General features: G+C 48.5%; 1 protein-coding gene across 1 annotated transcript in view; it reads left to right on the forward strand.

The window, feature by feature from the left end:
• Window positions 1–21,203, forward strand: part of CACNA1G (calcium voltage-gated channel subunit alpha1 G) — a 139,298-nt gene that overhangs the window by 64,738 nt on the left and 53,357 nt on the right. The window contains exons 10-17 of the mRNA XM_030462120.1: window positions 9,026–9,177; window positions 9,708–9,893; window positions 11,005–11,119; window positions 11,788–11,943; window positions 16,135–16,203; window positions 18,952–19,045; window positions 19,618–19,802; window positions 19,951–20,397. Of these exons, the coding sequence (XP_030317980.1) occupies window positions 9,026–9,177; window positions 9,708–9,893; window positions 11,005–11,119; window positions 11,788–11,943; window positions 16,135–16,203; window positions 18,952–19,045; window positions 19,618–19,802; window positions 19,951–20,397 (1,404 nt within the window). The remainder of the gene's footprint in view (window positions 1–9,025; window positions 9,178–9,707; window positions 9,894–11,004; window positions 11,120–11,787; window positions 11,944–16,134; window positions 16,204–18,951; window positions 19,046–19,617; window positions 19,803–19,950; window positions 20,398–21,203) is intronic.

Below are 21,203 nucleotides of genomic sequence, written 5' to 3' on the forward strand. Positions count from 1 at the left end.
CTTGCCCCTGCCTGGCTGCACAGGAGGGTGGTGGGTTACACCATGTCTGCTCTGACCTCTGCAGTTCCACATCAGGTTGATAAAGGACACGTACATTTTGGCTTCTTTCATGTGTGTGGATTTGTGTCAGAACTCCAGGTCATGAAAGAAGTGATTTTTTTTTTTTTTTAAATATTTTGGGTATCTTTTATACCTCCTTGAATGTTTTCCTGTGAGGGCCAGGACTCAAAGACCTGCCCTGCATCCAGGCAGCTGCTGGTGCTGTACCAAGGGCTCTCTGCATCACACACCAGTGCAAACCAGTGCTGTGCCCCCTTAACCCTGCACTCCAGTTGTGGTCTTACCAGCACAGCCTGACTTTTTTATGGCAAAGTTTCTAATCTGATGCTTCGTCATATGAATCTGACTACTAAGGCTTTGATGTAGCAGGGCACTTAAGCATGTCCATGCATCCCTCTCAATCAATGTGACAACCTTGCCCTGGACAACCTGCCCCAGGCTCTTCCCAAAAGCTCACAAGGTCTTGCCCTCCCACACCATCTTCCACTTCTACTTTGGTGCATATCCTGTCTCCCTATTTAACTCCATTACACATCTTCCAGCCTTCTGCCAGCTACTCTTAGCCAACTGATCAAAGCTTTGGCAGTGCAGTGAGGTTTTCCTTCCCTCAGTGTCTTCTGGCTTTACCCAATGCGGGGCTCATCAGTTGTGTCAACTTAATTTATCAGTGCTACAGCTACACTGGGCCCTCTCACAGCAGGAAAATGAGGTGCCCAATAGATTTGCACTGTACTGAATTACCTCCTGCTTAAGGAGAAATTACTTTTATTAGCAGTTTGCTGTTGGAGACTGGAGGAGTCAAGTCAACACTAGTGGAAGTCATCAGAGCTGTTAATCACTAGGATCAGTGACTGCAAAACCAGCCCTCTGTTTGTGATTGGGGTAATTCTTGTTATGGACCTTGGGGGTTCTTCCTCTCCTCAGTGATTTGAAGGGTTTTATGAGGTCTTGTAGGAACGTGTGTGTTTTATTGACAAGCTCATGAAGCTTCTTCAGAGTACCATGCAAAATGCAGGGGTGCCATGGCCCTCATAATGGTTAAAAAACCAAGCTGTGCTTGCAAAGCAGACTTCATCCTGGTTCTGGAGACTGAATGATTTGAAAATTAAATGAGATTTCATGCAACTGGAAAGTGTATGGGTTTTTTTATCAGATAATTCAGTTCTCTGCATGCTTTAGGGATGAGCCTATGCAGATTCCTTGACATCTACTGAAGTTTTCTTCAGCTCCCTGGGTGAGGAGCCGCGTCAATCCTTTCCTGTTAATTTAGTTCAGAGGCTGGAAATGCTCGGGCTGCCTTAGATCCTATCATTACAGCTGTTGTTTCAGCTGCCATCCGTACCCTCATGTTATCTCTGCTCAGGCAGCTCTGGGAAGAGACTCCAGCTCAGTGAAATGGGAAAATGATGTGTGCTTTTGAAACTGGCTCCATCCCCGCACAGATGAAGATTCGCTGCTCTCTGCAGATAGTCGGGTGTTTCTTTCTGCTTCTTCTTTGATTATTGTGGTTGTTCCCCTTGGGTAGGAGCCAGCAAAGTAAGCTGGAGCTTCTGGAGCATCCTCAGCCTGCACCAAGAAATGCTTTCATCTGTAAGCATTCCTGATTGCTGATTGTTGATGATTTCCCAGGGATCAGTCCTTTTTTTCCCTGATTCTCCTGGTAGAGGTTGGTCCCAGTGATGCTGCCTTGCTGCCACCTGTGTCCTTGCAGAGCCCCTCCCCACCCCACTCAGCCCCCAGTGGGAGCAGTGACAGGAGCTGAGTGCTTTTCCCTTCGTCTCTGCTGGATTTCAGCTCTTTGTGATTTTTTTTTTTTTCTTTTTGCTGATGTTAGGATTCAAACAGCTTTTCCCCCGCAGACGTCTGTCAGCATTAGAGATAGTGTTACCAGCAGCAGAAACCTGGGTTCAGCAGAACCATGCAGGAGCTGTACAGAGATGGCCTTTTTCTTCCTCTTTATTGCCTCCCTCCCCCTGGTGCCTTCTCAAGGACTAATGGGGAGATAAGTTTCAAACTTGGTTTAGATTAACTAGCAATAGAGGGCTTTAAATCTCAAGTACTTACAAGGTGTGACCAAGTGGAAATGCAGCTTTTGTTTAGCTTAAGCTGCTTCAAAACCTGGGCAGAGGGATGAGCCACTTCATGTTTTTCTTGCATTTTCTGGGATAATATTCACCCAGAAATCTCAAGCTGAGACAGATAAGGAGTTCAGGCAAGAATATCTGCTGTGCCTCCTGAGAGCTGTAAGGAGAGCACTGCCCCTGGGCTTGGAGGAGGAGACCATGGTCTGTTTATGGTCCTGGGCAAGGACAGTTCATGGCAGGTCCTGATGAGGTTTTCCATCATTCTTGGCACTTATCCCTCATTTGCACCCTCTTGAATAGGAGACAGAGGTGTGCATGGGGACATAGCCTTGTCTGGGCAGCTGGGGCTGGGGAATTTGGTTGTTGGCCACGGTTGCTCCACAAGGATTTGGTGAGGAAGGTCCTGCACAAGCTGGTGCCATGTCCGTGGGATTCAACTCCTTCCTCCCGCAGGAATGGTTTGGGAAGGGAGATTGTTAATAGGAAGAGGGAAGAGTGGGTGGAAGGTGAGGAGATTAGCAGTGGTGCTGGGAAGGGAGTCCCTCCTGTGCAGACAGCTCTGACTTTTTCCAAAATGAAAGCTGCTTTTCTCCCTTTCTTACAGCATTACTTGCCATGGCATGAAATATTCAGCCTCCATTCAGCCTGTAACAAAACCCTTTTTCCCGTGCAGTGATGGGATGAAACTGGACTTGTTCACTTGTCTGTCAAAGGCATTTCTTCTAACAAATGCCTATAAATCCTGAACTTCCCAGCAGTTCTCCTCCAGCCCCCTGAGAAGTGAGCACCTTGCCCTTTCTGTGTCTCCTGCCCCAGGAGGAGCAGAGCAAAAACTGCTGCAATCCCACAACTTTCTGCATTGTTTGTCTTTATCCAGTTTGGCAAAGGATGAGGAGAAAAGGCCTATCAGGCTATCAGGCTCTGATTAACCAGGGCTCAAGTTCTCATTGTTGGACCCAAGGAGATAGCTAATGCCTGATGCCTTTTAAGGAGCCCCAAAGACAATGAATGTCATCACTGAAAATATGCATGGATTGAGTTTCTATTTATAAAGTAGAAAGTGGCTCTGGAGCTGAGAGGAGCTGTGTTTATCGAAGGCAGCCCAAGTGGGTTTTCGGCTGGCTGTAGCTTGGTGGACACACCAAGGCTGGGGGAATAATGTGGGTGTGATGAGGTCAGGGCATGGAGAAGGCTTGTTGGCTCACTAAGGCCATGAGCTATAAATGATGGAGAGTTGGGTGTGGGAGAGAGCAAAAAGAGGGCACCTCATTTTGTTAATTAATAGCTTCTTCCGTTCGTCAGAATTTCTTCCATTTTGCCCCAGGACTTGTGGTCTGGCTCCTGGTTTGAGGCAGACGTGGTGTGTGTCTGCACCCACGCAGAGGGTGGAGAGGATCCTAATGTGTCAGGTTGAAAATCTCATTTTTGTGTGACCCGTTTGTTTTTTTTCCTTATGTATATATATTAAAGTTCTGCAAGTGATGAGTCAGTAAAATGTTGTTGGTGTTGCCTGTGAAATAGCTGAGGTCGGTATTTTCTTTCTGTGTTATTTTTCCTTAGTTGCCATGGTAATGATTTTAGTAGGGTTTTATTCTGCAGTGTTTGAATGAGTTGGAAGTTTTCTTGGGCTTCTGGGTCTGCTTGCAGAAGTGGAGCCCTCGGGATCAGGAGGGATCTGCTTCCTGGCTGGTCAGCCCATCCCTCCCTCTGTGCTGTGGTGAGACAGAGTGTTTTTTTCTATTTTATTTTATTGTTAGCAAGATAGAGAGGAGGAACCCTGGGGTGCTTCTGTTCCTTTGTCCTGACATCCCCAGGGTCTGGGCAAGACCACGCTTGGCCACAGCCTGGAGCTCACTGCTGGGCATGAAGGAGGTGGGATGGAGGGATCCACACTGGATGTGCCCATGGTGCTGGGTGTAGGTCTGATGGTGAGGAGGAACCTGTGCCATGCCAAAGTCATTTCTCCTTTATGGCTCGTGGAGGAAGACAGGAGTTAGGACCCTTCTAAGCTCTGCCAGGGCATTTGGTTGCACATCACCATGCAGCAGGGCTTGTCTTTCAGGAGCTGAGGACCACAGCCCCTGGGGGTTGTGCTTTTAGTGATCCCAGACCCTGTCCTCACCTTTTTCCCCTCTCATGGCCTGCATCCTCACCTGCTCACAGACACCCTGGAGATCCCTGTGCATGTGAGGGAATAGCTCGTGCTACCATCTCATGCCCACCTGGAAGTGGAGCAGATCCCTTCTGCCTTTAGGAACCCTGCTTGTGAGCTTCTACTCAGGTTTTAAAAAAGAAAAAACCCTAAGGTTACAAATTCATTACAGCTCCTTTCTCAGTGCTGAAAAAGAGCAAAGTGCTCTGTGATACCCCTTGAGGCAACATCTGGTACCTGGAGATGTTTTACCTTGCCCTCTCCTACCTCCCACAGCAGAGCCTTGCCTGGTGCCAGGCAGCCCTGCCCAAACCCCCCAGGCAGGGTGCAGAATCTCCCCTGCTCTCCTTGCCAGGCAGGGTGAGCCAGGTCTGGGTGGGTGCCCCGGGGTTTGCCTCCTCCCTGCCACCTCCTTTTGCCACACGGGGTTACGAGCGCTGCCGCCCTGTCTGCTCCTGTTTTATCTGCTGCCAGCACTTGTCAATGTGCTGTTTGGTACATCAACAGATCGTCACAATGCAAACAGAGAGCTAACAGGGAATGATTTATCCAGGACACCACGGCTGTGTGTCCAGCAAGATGAGGTGTCCTGAAAACAAAATTCAGTGTTTACTGAGGACTCATCAGAGGAGCTGGCGTTTGCTGGCGTGTTGCAGCTGAATCGCGCTCGCATCTCGCTCTTTCTGGGTGTTGCTTGTTTAATCATAGGATGCTTTCCTTCTAATTAGTCACTGCTGGGACTAGTGGAAGAATTGGCAGGCTCTTCTTTTGGTGGAGAAGCTGAGGCAGATGTGCTGTAATCGGGGTGGGGGGCAGGAGAGTTTGTACTGCAGAGCAACCCCAGGATCTGCACTTCAGATTGTGCTTCCCTGCTAAATGCCTTCTCCAGGAGAATCCTGGAAGAGCTTGGTTTCCAAACAAATCATTTAGTCAAAGACAGGATGTTACCTCGCACAGCAGCTGTGTTGTTGCCCTAGGAGGAAAAAGCTGCTTGATCTTACTGACTCTTTTGTCCCATGTCTGGTGAGGCGCCATGGGGCTGGTTGTGTGCCAGGAGGCAGTGAACTATCCCAGGTACATTATGCTTAGAGCTGATCAATATTGTTTTGATTACACAGTTATTGTCAGAAAATGGCACTTTATCAAACTTGAAGCTGTTCATGGGAGGAGAGTGGTTCCAGTGAATAGGCTTAAAAAAAATAACTTATTGAAATACATTGTCTGAGATATTTGAAATGTCCATTTGAGCAGCTGGGGAACAAAAAATTCAATGTTGTTCTTCTTCAAGATGACTTTTATTTATGTTTTTTAATTTCAGTTGATTTACAGTACAGAGCAAATGGATAAGGGAATAGGGACTCAAGTGGTGGGGAGAGCTTTCAAAACTTCGGGCACAAAGTGTTTTGTTTGCCAATTCCAAAACTCTGCATTCCTGTTTGGGATGGGATGACAATTTCAATTCCCACTGGAGAAAAAAGCCACTTTCCTGCTGTATTGTAATGATATCTAAGGAAAGCTGTCTCAGACACGTTTGTGATTTCTCTAGAGCAGAAGCATCTTATAAACAGTTTTATTATCTCTGGCTGCATGGAAATCCCACAGCTGGCAGTCTCAGAGGTGTTTGAATTCCCACTGCCTGGCTGTGATCCCGAGGGCAAGGAGCATGATCTCTGCTCATCTTTCTTTGCATACATAATTCCCAGGGTGCTTGTGGGAGGGGTCTGGGCCAGCACCCCACAGTCTGGGTGCAGCAGTGAGTCCCTGGAAAGGGAGGCAGAGCTGCTGCAGGGGGCTTGTGGGCTGCCCTGGGGGACCCCTTGGCTGGGAACGAGGGTCTTGGGGGATGGTGCTCCACTGCCGGCTGCAAAAATCCTGAGTAATTCACATCACCCAGTCTCAGCTGTTCAGGGATGTGCTGGTTCCCTGGAGGAAAATATCTCCTGGATTGCAGCAGGTGTGGTTCCAGCAGAACCTCACCTTGCCTTCCCCTGGCAGAGCTCCAGGCTGCCCTGGGGACCCTCCCCTTCTCCTGGCTGGGGGAAAGAGAAGTTTTCCTTTCCTCTTTCAACCCATTTTGGGTATTAATCTTACATTTTTTGGTATTAATTTTCACCTCTGGTTCAAGAGATCCCATTCTTCATTTTTATTATGGGTGCCTCAATGTCTCAGGTATTAAAAGACATTTCCTGTGAGAGAAGTGGAAGAGTGTGGAGGAGGAGTGGGAGACCAGGCAGCTTTTTGAAGTGAAGCAGAGGAAGGTGGATGGATATTGATGCTGCTGCGGGTGCTGAGCATCACCATGCTGACCCGAAGCCTTCCTGCACCAGTGCCAGGGGTATTTGGGGTTCTCATGGGCTAGGAGGGATGGTTCATGGGCTGGGGGGGTCATGGCCCATCCAGTTCCCCATATCTCCCAGCTGTGCCTTGCCAATGCTTCCCATCCAGATTTGGACATCCCAAGAACAACTCTAAGCAGAAGGTTCTCACTAGTGCAAAGTTTCATTGATCCATCCTGTTAGCACAACATCCCTGCTGGGACTGGGTTTACCCTGGTGGGGTGGGGATGCTGGAGGGAGGGATGCTGGGCATTGCTCATGCACCACCAGGCTGTGCCTGCGGGCCAGGTTAGATTTGGCAGCACAGTGGCAGAGAAGCAACAGAAGATGGAAATCATCCTTTGGGGCTCAGGTTAGTGCACTGATGGATGAGAAGAAAGCTTCCAGGAACATGTTTCCTTTCCAGCAGCATCACTGCAGTAAATGATAACAGGCAGCCTCGGCGCTGGGGCACTCTTGAATGAGTTGGCATTTTTTTTGTGACTAATGTAGACTTTCAGCTATTTGAAATTGTTCTGAGGTGCAGCTTAACATGGAAGTTCTCGGCCTATTTATTACTTTGTGACTGAGTGTTCCCATAGGTTTTAAACCGGGGCTGCCTTACCTACTGGGAGCAGGGGTGGTTGCGTTTTAGCTCTCGATCAGCAAGGAGGTGATTTGGGCTACATGTCCAGTGTGTCTAACAAACTCTAGCTGCTGCTCCTCAGCAAGGATGTTTGAGGTATAGGAAGTGTTCAACACTATCCTTTTTTTGTTTTTAAGACTTTTTCTTTTCAATGCTTCTGTTTCTCCCTTTACTGTCCTGTGATCATTGCTCTATCAGCACAAGCTCTCACTAGTACCCATGCAAGTCCTCCTAGGGATTACACCACATCAGTGAGATAACATCAGACATGTTTGGATCCCCATGTACTATTGCACTGGGCTGGAGAAACTTGAACTGCAGGGGTTTGGCCAGCTGTGCCTGGAGACTTCAACCCTGAGAAAGAGAGTTGAATACCCAGATGGAGTTATCCATTTCTTCTCCAGCATATATCTGTGAAGCCTTTGGTCAATGTGTTTTCTTGGGGCTCTGAAATACAGCTGATTAAGTGTTGACCCTACCCCTCAGCAGTTTCCTCTCCCAGTTCCTGTGGTGTTGGTTGGGTTACCTCATGTCAAACCCTACAGCTTCTCTGTGGTGTGGCAGCTCCTGGGCTGATGTAGGAAGTTTTTGGCCAGCCGTGGAGATGTTTCATGTCTGTGGTGGGAGCAGTCAACAGCATATGTTGCACATTCCTTCTGCTCCTGGTGTAGCTGCCATGAACCTGCACATCTGGCCACAACCCACTGTGGTGTTCGGAGACCTAAAGCCACAAATACTTGCATTGGGGATGGAGAATAGCATCTGAGTGACTTAAGTGCCAAAGTACCCCTAAGAGGCTCCAGCCCCAGGTGTGGGTAAGGTGTTTTAGGAGCTGTGCCAGCCCATTGCCCCATGGGTCTCTCAGCATCCCCAGCACTACCCCGCAGCTGTCTGCCAGCAGGATGTGGTCTCTTGATTTTAAAGACACTGGTAAGTAGAAACATGCAGTTGCAGCCATGTGTTGGGGTTAAATGGGGAGAAGGGATCTGGTGCTGCAGTTCTACTCCTGTCTTTGCCACTGACTGATCCTAAACAGACTACACCATGGGTTTTTGTCTTCTGCCATATGTTTTCCAATAATGCCCGCCCACCCGCCGGGGAAAGCACAGCGCTGGGCGTCTGCAGGCATTGTTGGGAACCCTCTGTGAAACATGCTAGAAAAACATGAAAGGTATTAATTTAGGTCTCGGATTACAGGAAGTCTGTTTGTTAGGCTTTTTTTGTACCTCTATTTTTAGATTGCCAGGATTGGGCCCTACTTCACTTGCAGTGTTTGGGGCTTCCTGATAAAGAAGGTTTTTTGAGCCATTCCTCAAATCTCTGCATTTGAAAAACTTTACTTAAGACTTTTGATGAGGTACTAAACAAAAAAGGCTTTTAGAGGGATATTTATGTGAGAAAACAGTCCAACTTTCCCTTCTGCCTAAGGAGAATTGGTGTAGAGGATGTGAAAGTGTTCAGGCTCGGTACGTCCTGCTTCTCTGTAACCCTCCTGAGGTGGTATTAAAGCTGCGATTTACGTGAAGACCGTGTCTGGATTTACCTGCTCGATTTACAAGGGGAGCCTAAACTCTAAATACTGTGATAGTATTTTTCTCCTCTCTCCTGGGCTTTGAGTGAGCTATTACCATTTTCTTGCTACACCATTAGCATCAGTATTCCTATGCCTGCAGTATTTGGGCTTCTGTTTCCAGGTGTAATTCTAGATATGCCTAACAAATGGAGCTGTGCTGCTCACTGTGTCCCTTTCCTCCTCCTCTTTCCCCAGCCAGAGGAGCTTACCAATGCCCTGGAGATCAGCAACATAGTCTTTACAAGCCTCTTTGCCCTGGAGATGCTGTTGAAAGTCCTGGTTTATGGTCCTTTTGGCTACATTAAGAATCCATACAACATCTTTGATGGAATCATCGTGGTGATTAGGTACAAACCTAGAGCTTTCTTTATGTGTGTTTCCCCTCATTTGGCTGTTTAATTAAACAGAAAATAATGTAGAGTGAGCATAAATACCTTCCTATGACACTTTATACTTCTCTGCTGTGAATTAATGCATTTAGATGTGATTGCTAATACATATCTTGGGGTTATTTTATGGTTGTGTTAGAGAGAGGCCCAAGTAGAAAGCCATCAGACCCATTGTCCTGGGAACATCGAGGATCCAAATGGTACAACCAGCGCCCCATTAAGTAGCTGGCTGGTTTTTTTGGCATGTGCAAAGGCTGTAATTGCCCCTGCAGCTCCTGATTTGCAGGCATGGGTTTGACATTCCATCGGGGCTCTGCTTTTTGCAAGCCTGGATGAAGTCCAGCTCACCAGGAGCATTGGCGGTGTGTCCGTGCCTGCTTTACAGCCCTCTTCTTCCTGAACTTCACCCTCCCTTTGCTTCTTCTCCTCTGTTCCTTTGTATTACACTTTGTCCTCTCATCTGCAATGAGCTTTTTTTTCTCCCACAGTGTGTGGGAGATCGTGGGCCAGCAAGGTGGGGGCCTCTCTGTCCTGCGGACCTTCCGGCTCATGCGGGTTTTGAAGTTGGTCCGCTTCATGCCAGCCCTCCAACGCCAGCTCGTGGTCCTCATGAAGACCATGGACAATGTGGCCACGTTCTGCATGTTGCTGATGCTCTTCATCTTCATCTTTAGGTGAGTGCTTTTGATTCTGTCTTGAGGCTGCTCTGGGTTTTCTAGGTGGGACCCTATGGGGAGGTGAGGAAATGTGAGAGTCCACTGCACGGCTGAGATGAACGGGTTCCAGAAACAGCCAGACTGGCCAGCAGTGGCTTGCTGCCCTGACAGAATTCTCTTAACTCTGGCCAAATGAGACATCTGTCTTTGTGAGATGAAGCAAGCAAAATATTTCAGCTGGATGATTCCTTGACACCACCCCAAGACAGCATTCCCATTACTGACCAACTGGAGACAGCCTGATGCTAAAAGTATTGCCAAGGGAAGGGTGATGCTCTGAAAATTAAGTCAGCTGTGGTGGTGCTTGTGCCTCTTCTCCTGAGAAGTGAGGTTCTGAACTGGGAACATTAGATGTAGTCCCCAATTCTTGGATTTTGGGCTAGATTTTGAGAGGAGCCTGTCTCCCTTCTACCAGCTAACTGGTGTTCCAGCAGTCTGGACACTTGGAGGGCTGAAGGAAGCCAGTCTCTTCCATGGAATGATGTTCTTCTCCCAGTGAGATATTTCATTCATTCTAAAGCCACCATTTACAGCTGTGGCACCCAGTGGAGTTGTAAATAATTTAATTATTCAGGTTACTGACTGAGAGCAGGGGAAAACAGATTATTCCTTTAGTATCAGTCTCAAATGAAAGGTATTTTGTTTTCCTGTCAAAACTGAAAAACCTGTTTTGTGTCCCCTGCTATGTCTGGTTCAGGCATTTCACAGAAATCCTTTCTATCTTCCTAATTCGATTTAAGCCTGTTTCTCTAAAAATGTGTCATTGCAAAGCAGAAAGTCAAAACATTTTGTTTATAAAATGTTGAAACAAAATGTTTTGACTTGAAAAAAACCCACAACAACAACAACAACAACAACAACAAAAAAAAACCAGAAGAAAAAGAAGCAGCAGGCATACTTTTTGGTTGAAACTCTTTTGACAGATCTGACCCAAATTCACAACTGGTTTGCGTGATGTCTAGTGCATTTCAGTGAACAAATGATTCATCTGCCCTGCTGCATGATTATTAGTTTTATATCAGAGAGGGATGTTGTCTCCTGTTGAGCCCCTGCTTTCTCTCCCGTGCAGCATCCTGGGCATGCACCTCTTTGGCTGTAAGTTTGCTTCTGAGCGAGATGGTGACACTCTGCCTGACAGGAAGAACTTTGACTCCTTGCTCTGGGCCATCGTCACTGTTTTCCAGGTACAGAATGGAAAACACCACAAATTCCTGTGCATTTTGGGGCTGCAGGGACTGGGGTTGTTTTCCAAAGCATCTGACAGAGCTTAGTGAAGATCTTTGCCATGGAAGGGAGATGACCCAAAACCTCACGTGAGGGAAAACAGAAGGATTCAACTGTTTTCAAAAATAAAGAAGAAAGCTAATGAGGAGGTGCTTACAAATGCTGGGTGGGTGAAAGGAAGTGTAGAAGGTGGAGATGAAGAGGAGGAGCTGGGGACCACTTGCAGTTATATTTTGACAAAGAACAGAATCTGGTTTAAGTCCAGAGTTGATGTGTGCAGGTTTTTGTTCTATCAGCTCTGAGCTCTGTAGCTGTGGGATTTATGAAGGAAAGGTCTGTCCCAGGCCATGTTTCATTCCCTTACAGCTGAACATATCCCTTGGTGCAGGGGGGGAGCTGGGGAATTTGGAATGACCCTTACTGGTATCATGGGAGTCACTGTGGTCCTGTCTCTGCTGTGGTTCAGCAAGTGGCTTGGACCAGGTTTGTCTTCCTGTAGTTATAGCTACAGTGTTTACCCTGAAGTTTGGGTGCTTGTTTGGCTTATCCAGAGCACAGATAGCCAGGCTCAGGGCAAACAGTACATCACATCTTGTGTCTCCATTTTCCTGGTACTCTTCCTCTGCAGATTTTGACCCAGGAAGACTGGAACAAGGTCCTTTACAATGGAATGGCATCGACCTCCTCCTGGGCTGCTCTCTACTTCATTGCTCTCATGACGTTTGGGAATTATGTTCTCTTCAACCTGCTGGTGGCCATCCTGGTAGAGGGTTTCCAGACAGAGGTAATGTCCACATGCAGATGCCTTTGCTTTCTTCTTAAAGTTTCAGGGCCTTCGGATCCTGGATTTTGCTTTCTGAGATGGACAGCAGTGCATTTACGAGAGTGGTACATGAAAAAAAATGGAGGAAAACAAAATTAGAACTTTTTTTTTCTTTTCTTTCTCCTTTTTCTTAGCCACGGTGCAATTTAATACAGCAAGCCCTCTAAAGGAAGGGCTTAAATTGTTAGCATTGTTAGCATTAATGCAGGAGTGGGAATTCAGTGGTGAGTCAGGCACTCTGGATGGGATTGCTGCTATGACAGTGTCTTTGAAACAGTTCTCACAGTGTTTGTCAGCTAGATTAAAAGCCTTCCTGAAAACTTACACAGGCTGGTAAGAGATTAGTGACACCATTATCTTTTCTGATGATACGTGTTCGTGGAGCTCTTCCCATTTCCAGCCCTGCAGTTCTCTGCATTTTTAAAAGTACATGATTCTGGTCTCTGCTTCCTCAGGCTGGGAACTTCCATGAGACATCCTGGATTGCTGGAGGCTTTCACAGAAGGGCAGGGAGGCAGTTTGGTTTGAACTTAACTTTTTTTTTTTTTTTTCATCCTACTGCCTTTCCAAATGTCCAACTCAGGGTCAGTGTGTAACTCACCTTGTCCCCAGAGTGAGGGACATAAAATGCCCACCTGCTCTCTGCAAAAATTGTCCCACTGTTCAAGAAGGGAATCATTACACCCTGCCTGGTGGGTTGGAGAGGTAAATCCAACCTAAAAGTTCTCATTGGTATCTGTTTGTATTGGCTGTGTGTTTACCTGCATTATATGATTTTGATAAGTGTTCTGAAGTGACTTAATATTATTTAATGTTTGTTGCTTGTGTATTATAATATTGTAGCTATGAATAGCTATGCAGAGAACCATTTTTATTATTATTATTTTCAGTGCAGAGTTTACAGTTAAATTAATGGAGTCATAGCAGAAGATAGCAAGAAGAAATATTTTTTATGTCTCATCTCTCTCCATGATGGTGCTTTGCTGTTTAATTGTTATTGTTGTAGCTGTCTCTGTCTGTAACTCTCCCACCACTCAGCTGAAGGGAAGGTCACTGCCAGGTTCTCCCAAATAGCACAATGTTCTCTTGTCCTAGTGAAAAGAGGTAAAAAGCTCCTTGTCTGCTTGTGATGACAGCTTTGAAACTGAACCTTTCTCTGTTCAGCCTAGCAAATTGATTCTCTTCTGAAGGTCACCAAAGTGTGGGAGGTCACCTGCTGCACCCATTCCCTTAGAGAAAAGGACTCAGCTTTTCCGTGCAGCAGCATTTCCACCCCCTGCTCCTTGAGGTTGTCTGACACTTCTGGTCCTTACCTCAGCCTGGTTTTTCATGCTAGAGCATCCCTGTGCTCACCTGCCAGCATGCTCCCAGTCCTACACATTCTGCCATCCACCTTTTCCCTGGGCAGAAATGTATCTGTGCTTGCTTTGCAGCCAGCTGGTACCGTGGTGTAACATCCTGGAAACTCATGCCCTGGCTTAAAACACAGCACTTATATCCATGTCCTTGAGGGTACATCTTCCCTGAAGGCAGGAGAACTTCCTGTAGCATAACTCCCCAAATTTCCTTTCAGCTGACTTTTGCAGCAGGGCTGCCCCATCACCTGCCCCTGTGGGCAGCAGCGGGCTGGGCTCAGCCAGCCCCAGGGTTTCTGCATATCCTGCAAATGTGCTTTAACTGCTGGGTAAAAAAATCCACAAACCCTAAGAGGGTAAACCACGGAGTAACTTCTGATTCAGGAAAGCACTGGGACAGCCTGAAGCCAGCAATGCTGCTCATGCCAGTATCCAGAGGTGAGTGCAGGGACCAGGACCCGGTGCAGCCTCCACAGACCAGACCCTCTCTGGCTCCTGGTGCCCAGCCCTGGCCATTTCAATGCACTCTCACCAAATTCCTATAATTTGTGACTGATTACAGTGCTGTTTTATATTTCAGGCTTTGATGATGGCATTTTAATAATAATCTTCCTTCCACGTCCTTGTTATTCTGCATTCCCTGCATTCCTCCAGTAAATTGCAATGGGATCCAGAGGTCCCTTGGCTCAACCCAAGTTTCCCACAGCAGACGGGGAGCAAATGTCTGCTGGAGGTCGGGAGCCAGGTCTGGCCTTGCTGGTTTATGTTTATTCAGCTTTGCTGGAGTGTAGCTTTGCAAACAGATCTCGTCCTGGTTTTTGCTAGCCAGCACAGAAAGGATCCTCTCCTAAGCAGAATTAATAGAGATCATCTCTCACTGTAAACAAACCCCAGTGTCTCCCTCCTGTGATTGCACTTGACCCTTCTTCTGAGTTGTTGTGGTTTCTTTGGTGTGGTTTTTGTTCCTTTTTTTCCCATTCTCCTTCAGATTTCTGGGCTGAAACACAATCCCAGGGCTGCTTCCTTTATCTCCCTGGTCCTTGAGTGCCTTTCCTCAATTTGCAAGCACCTCGTTAATTTTAGTGCACGGCTTTGCAGCCCCAGTTGCTAGGCAGCAGATGTATATAAGCAGCTGAGAAACAAAAAGGACCTGTTCCAAACTTTAAATATGCAGCAATATATTTTGCAGGGTCCAGGTTCTTTGTTTTCTGTTCTTTTTTTTATTTGGTAACCTGCCTCTCTGTTGCAAGAAACACATGCAGGACTTTATGCAACGTGGTTATTTTTGACCGGGTGTTTTCCAGTTTAACTTGAGCCTGGTGTCAGTGTGGGGAAGGTGAGCAGGAGTCTCCCTCTGATCCAGCTGCTGACTTGAAATTGCTGCCTGACCTCTCGAGTCCCTGCCCTGGGGACTTCTCTCTGCAGCAAGCAATGACTCTTCTTTGTCAGACATAAACCTCCTCTCCCAGGAGGCTTCCTAATAGTGTTATCTCTAAAACATATTCTTCCATTGGTAGTTCTGGTTTCATGTCCCCTTGTCCCCATCCACCCTTGCTCATGGGTTTGTTTCTTCCCCTCCTTGGTGTCTCCCTTCCTTCCCAGGACCCCCCCTCCAGCATCTCTATCCTTTCCTCTGTGTAAGGATGTTATGTGCTCTCTGATGTAGCATCCTTGGTTAACCTGTAGCATCCTGGGCTTCAACCAGGGGGAACAGTCCCTGCTCCCACCAGTACAGATTTTGGATGGTGTTTTTCTTGCATTCCTACTGGTTTCAGTGGGATTTTCCTTGTGACAGAGAAGTGTTTCCATGTTTTCTCTTTCAATGGCTTTTTCATGTCTCTCTCTGTTTACAACAAAAGACTTTAAATTAAGTGTCCATCACATCACTAGGAAGACACTGTTGGCCCATCCAGATCCCAAAACTGATCAGTTTTTCTTAAATATTTCAGCACATCTTAGAGTGGGATGAGTTTTACATCCCATCTAGCAACCAGAGGAAAGATCCTTCACCCTGTAGGCAAGAAATTAAGCCAGCCTGTAACCTCCTGCAGCCCTGCAGGACTGGGACCAGGCATGAGCACACTGCCAAAATATGCAGAGTAGGATTGGAACAGTCACCCCTGAAGAAGGGGAAACACAGCAAGGTCAAAAATGGCATGTGCTTTCCAAGTGGGTAGGGGAAGACTGGCTTCTGGTGCTGGAAAGAGATGCTGGGGCCACTGGTGTGGCAACCCCCTGGGATGGGCTGTGCCCCCTGCCACGTTGGGACACCTGCGGATTTAAATTGGTGTCCCCACCAGTGGGGGTGAGGGGTCTGAACTCACAGCAGACTCTGATGGCTTTCCTGAAATTAGGTATTTCACCTGGCTGTAAGAAGACTGATACAGTGTGTTAATCAAGCATTCATTTAAAGCTTCCATTGCTCTTTAATGAAAGCATTATAAACAAATATCCTATTATGCAGCTGCAGAAAAAAAAAAACAACTAACTGTAATCATGTTTTCAATAATTAGTTGGTATTTCATTAGCACAATTGGAGCTGAAGCAAGCTCTGTTTGAAACACTGAATTTAAAGGTAAGGCTGGTCCCTTGGAAGGGCTTCACACCATCTGAGATCTCCCACCCCCTCCCTTTGCCGGGCAGAGTGGGTGCCCTGGCCCAGCTGCCCTTCACCCCTTCCTCTCTCCTCCCCTGTGTTTTTTGATTCCCTTCTCCATCCTGTTGTTGAAACTGTGAAAATTGAACCCCCCCTTCCCCTTCCTCCCCCCCCTTCCCCTTCCCCCCATTTCTCCTTCAGGAGATCTCCAAGCGAGAAGACGCGAGTGGGCAGTTAAGCTGTATTCAGCTGCCTGTCGACTCGTCGGGGGTATGTACACACACATCCCACTGCCCACTGTGGTTGTCTCTCTTGTGGTGACTGGTCACACACTGTGATGCTGTTCCCATTGTAGTAGCTGTTGTTCTTTTGGGTCTTTTAAGGGTGGTTGGTTTTTTTCATTTTTTTTTTCCCTTTTTCTCCTTTTTTTTCCTCTGTTCTCATTGTCAAGTCAGCCTTGATTTGAAGTCCCTTCCTTCTCTGGGGGAGCCAGGTAAACTAAAGTGCTGATGTGGCTCTCACTGTCCCTTCTCTGGATAACTGCTCTGGGGAAGTCACAGCCCCTTTGCAGTGTGGTCACATTCCGTGGACCTCCCCAGGGCCACAGAGGGTGATGCTGTGATCCAGTGATATCCCTGCCGAATGCTCCCTCCATCATCCAGGCACAGGGAGGGTCCCAGGGAGTGAAGGGACCTGGAATCAAGCGTGTTTGTGGACACATGTGTGGGACAGCCCTGTGCTCAGTAGGATGGTGGCAGCTGCACTATGGAGCGTTCAGGAGTGCTGGCTGCAGTGCTGGGATCACCAGCGAGGTGATGCAGGATGTGAAATGGTCCCATTCAGGCCTGAGGAAGTTGTGGATCTTCAAAGGGCAGAACACCCCAAACCTCACACTTCTGCCAACCTCATCTTTCTCTTCACTACTCCCTTCCCTTTCTGCCCTGTCCAAGAAGTCTGGCTTTTCCCTTGGCGCAGAAGCCCTTTCCCATTGTATCCCCATGTGTCAGTCCCCTTTGGCACTGGTTCAGCCATCGTGCCGTCTGGTCCACCTTGGCGTACCCTCATTTCCCAAAAGGATTTTAACTCCCTGTTCTCTCATAACCCCTTTTCTATCCAGAAAGGCAAACTGGGAGAAGGCAAACAGGTAACGGGCAGCAGCCCTGGCTGCAAGATGCTTGCCTGCAGCGTCCTGAGTCTGGCACGTGGTGTTTGGGAGAAGATGCTTCCTGCCCTCCAGACGGGGGGTTTGGTGCTGGGGTTAGGGGGTGGGAAATCCCCACACAGTTTTCCTTTTCCTTTCTCAGCACACATCTCATTGTGCACCCGAAAACTGTCCTTTGGGCTGTTAAGGAGCACTCTAGGAATACAAATAATATGAAATTCTCCCTGTTATTTATTGCTTTTTAATAATCCATTAGGGAGAGTGAGTAATTCCTGGCAGGCGGAGCGAGGGGCTGAGCCGGGAGCCTCCGTGGGGAGTGTACCTGGAGCCAGCTGGAGCCCCTGTTTGCATGGAGACACGGTTTTGACTCCAGCAAAGTTGAGGCCAGCCTGATTTTACTGCTCCCCTTTGCAAGGTGCATTCCTGATTTTCTCAGCCTGTGTCCTGCAGGATGAGCTAGCACAGGAGTCCTGAATCCTCAGAAGGGGAAGTTTTGAGCCAACGCTTCACATCAGACACTCTTTTTTCTTAAAAATGTGTATCTGAGAGTGTCCAGGCTGCCTGGAAAAATCCCCTTAACTGTTTAGTGACCCCATGGGGGAATACCAGGGCTCATACCTCTGGGGCTTTGCCTAACAAAGGGGCACAGGGCACTGGACCTTGTAGCAGATGCTGTCTTCTGCCATCCCATGCTGGGGCTCCTCTGGATTTTTACAGCCAACAGGTACCCAAGCACCAAACCTCCGCAGTGCTGGCCAGGGCTCCTGGGGACAAAGCTTAGCCTTGGTGGGGTTTTCTGGAGCTCCTGGTCTCTCCCAGCTGAAGTGAGGGTCTGCTTGGCTTCTTTCATCCCAGCATCCTCCCTCCCTCCCTCCATCCCTCTGTCTCCTCCCTCCCCACATACATCACGACGGGGCTTGGTGCCCTTTGCCAGAGCAGTGGTTTCACCTATGAATCCTCCTCTTTTGGATGGGCATCACTCTGGCGAGCACCACTGGCCCATCGGGTGTATCCTGACTATACCACACCCTAAGTGCCTTTCTGCAGTGCCAATGGACAGAATCAGAGGGACACACAGGGATGTCCCTAATAGGGTCCGTGCCATGAGACTGAGAGAGAGTCCGAGCACCACTCTGTGAACAATGGTAAAACTTCGCTCTCCTCCTGAGGATGGGCCCATGTCAAAGCAGGCAGCTCCTGCTCATCCCCTTGGTGCTGGAAATGTTACGGTGGAATTTAAATCCCCAAAATGATACAGCAGAAAGCAACAAAACTTCTGCTTCGTGTCGCAGCTCCCAGGGGAATGGCCACTCACAGCCATCCGTATCAGGTTCTGTCACCTGGATCCTCTCTGAGTTGATGGGGCATCCATCACTACAGCCCATTAGTTGCACTGGAAATTCAGGGTCCCCTTTTGCCCCTTCTGAATCCTGGGTTGCTCCATCGAATCATTACTAGAAAGAGCCACACACAGGGAGCTTAAAGCCAGTGTATAAATTGAGAGATGAGTAGGGTCAATTTTTGTCCCCAAATTGCTCATCAGATACCTGTTCTTCCTTACTATTTACCCAGTGTACAATTCCAGCAGCAAATACTAAGCAATAGGGTGATTTTCTGATCGCTTTCTGGGACCGTGTTTGGAGCCAGAGGCAGTCTGTCATCCTGGTAGGAGGTTAATTAGTCTGTGGTATAAATATGTGCATGCGTCATTTTGTGAAAGGTGATGTTGCATCGTGGTACAAAATTCAGTGGATCTGTAGGTGTGGTGTTGGAGATGGGAATCCATTTTTTTCAGACGGGTGTCCATGCACCATGGCCCTTTTCCCTCTGTGCTGAAACTCTCTGTTTCGCTCCAGGGTGATGCTTCCAAGTCTGATTCCGAAGGGGATCTCTTTACCCGCAGCCTGGAAGAAGAGGGAGGACTTAAGAAAAACTTGTCAAATCCAGCTTGTGAGTAATAACCCCAAGAGGATGGGGCTTTCCAGGGAAACCTCGCTTTGGAAACAATGTGTCCCAAAGGGAAGAGCCCTCCCAGGGAGAACAGCGTAGTCCAAGCCATGGCACGCTTGATTGAGGCCAGCAGGCTTGGGGCATGGGGTTGGACTGTGGGATGCAGGCAGAGCTATGATGGTGTTCAGGTTGTAATCTCCCCCTCAAGGCCAAGATCTGAGCTTTTAGGGTCTCTGCAGGGATGAAGAAGCCATGGAAAGGGTAGTTGGATGGAGCCCAGCATGGGCAGGAGGTTCTTAGCATTGGAGCTGGCAGGTGTTGGTTGGAAGGTTGAGGGGCAGCAGATGGCAATGTGCATCTTCTCTGCTCTCTCATTGGAAACTGATCCTGTTCAGGATTTACACCCCTCTGGTCCCCTGCCAGGCTGAAGGTTAGGACCAGAAGGACCTTTTGGGCCTCGGTGTCTTTCTGCTTGGAGTATCCATCCCTGTGCAGCTGCTTTGCCTGCCTTAGAGCAGGTTGTAGATGTCCCTTCCAAGGTGTGACACCCAAAACCCACTTGTGTCTTCCAGTGATGGTCCTGAGCGACCACCCAGAGCTGAAGAAGAGCCTGACCCCACCACTCATCATACACACAGCTGCCACCCCCATGCCCATGCCCAAGAGCGCCGTGTTCGGAGATGCAGCACAGGGCTACGAATCCCGCCGGGCCAGCGGTGTCTCCGTGGATCCCGCTGCCTACGAGCTCAAATCCCCGGTACTGGTGCCACCTCCTCCCATGGATGCTCAGTCCCTTGGGTTGTCTGTCCATCCTGCTGCCCCAGCTGGCTCCACAGCAGCCTGGGGGGGGGGTGTGGGGTGGGGCAGGTGGCACGGAGCTGATGCTGCCCCTTTCCCTCTCGCAGCCCAGCGCCCGCAGCTCCCCCCACAGCCCCTGGAGCGCCGGGAGCAGCTGGAACAGCCGCCGCTCCAGCTGGAACAGCATCGGCCGGGCCCCCAGCCTCAAGCGGCGGGAGCAGAGCGGGGAGCGCAGGTCCCTCCTCTCCGGAGAGGGGAAGGAAAGCTCAGAGGAAGGGGAGAGCTCGGATGAGGAGCACTCCAGCCGGGCCGGCAGCTTCAATGGCTCTTTGCCTCACCGCATGGAGTCGCTGGAAACAAAAGGTTCCTTTGACCTGCAGGACACTCTGCAGGTGCCATCCCTGTACCGGACCAGCAGCATGCACAGCAGCCGCACCTCTGCCTCTGAGCACCAGGACTGCAATGGGAAAACCTCTCCGGGCCTGCTGCTGCACCAGCTCCACCTGGATGACCCCCGGCAGGACTGTGATGACTGTGATGATGAAGGCAACATGGTGAGACAGTATCAAATGCTCATTTTGGGCTTTTTTTTCCTCTGTGTAGTCAATGTTTGCACCTGTCTCAGGAGCACACGGGTGGGTGGGGGCAGGGGCAGGGTCTCACCGTCAACACCCGACCAGAGTGAGAGTCATCCATAAGATCCCTGGGCTGTGGGTGCCATCAGCAATGTGGCTGGCATGGTATTAAGTATTCCAGTGTAGTATCAGATGGAGAGATTAGGGCAAAACCCATGTTCACTAAAAGCTGCAGAGTAAAGGCTATCTCTTGGCAATGTGTGCTTTTCTGTTTCTATTTTTTCTTTAAGAAAAAAAAAACCAAAACCCGCAAGCAAGTAACTTTCCCTGCTTTCCAGATATTGTTCAGCTTTCTGCCCCCATGCACAGCAGCAGACAATTTCTGTTGTCATCAACAGGCAACCAAAGAGCAGGGCTTGGCTTCCTCCATTCCCATGGCAGCATTAGTCCTGCAGAGATGCTGGTGATCTCAAAGGCTTTGCATTAATTTCCATATGAAGAGGCATTAGGCCAATAAATGTCCCTCTTTCACAGGCATAAAAAGTGCCATTTAGGAAATATTAGGAATTTAGCTGCTTTTCCAAGGTTTTTTGCACAGCTAGCAGAGAGGGGCTTGAACTGGCCTGCAGGATGATCATGGGGACTATCCCATTGGGATGTCCTAGGGGCAGTTTTTGGATGTTTCTCCTGCTCCTAGGTTACCTGTTTGACCCACTTTACCTTATTCTAAGACTTGTAAATGTGATGGTCTGTTGTGTCAGTCCCAAGGGGTAACTTGGTGTCTG

This window comes from Calypte anna, chromosome 18, assembly GCF_003957555.1.
Source record: "Calypte anna isolate BGI_N300 chromosome 18, bCalAnn1_v1.p, whole genome shotgun sequence".
NCBI lineage: Eukaryota > Metazoa > Chordata > Aves > Apodiformes > Trochilidae > Calypte > Calypte anna.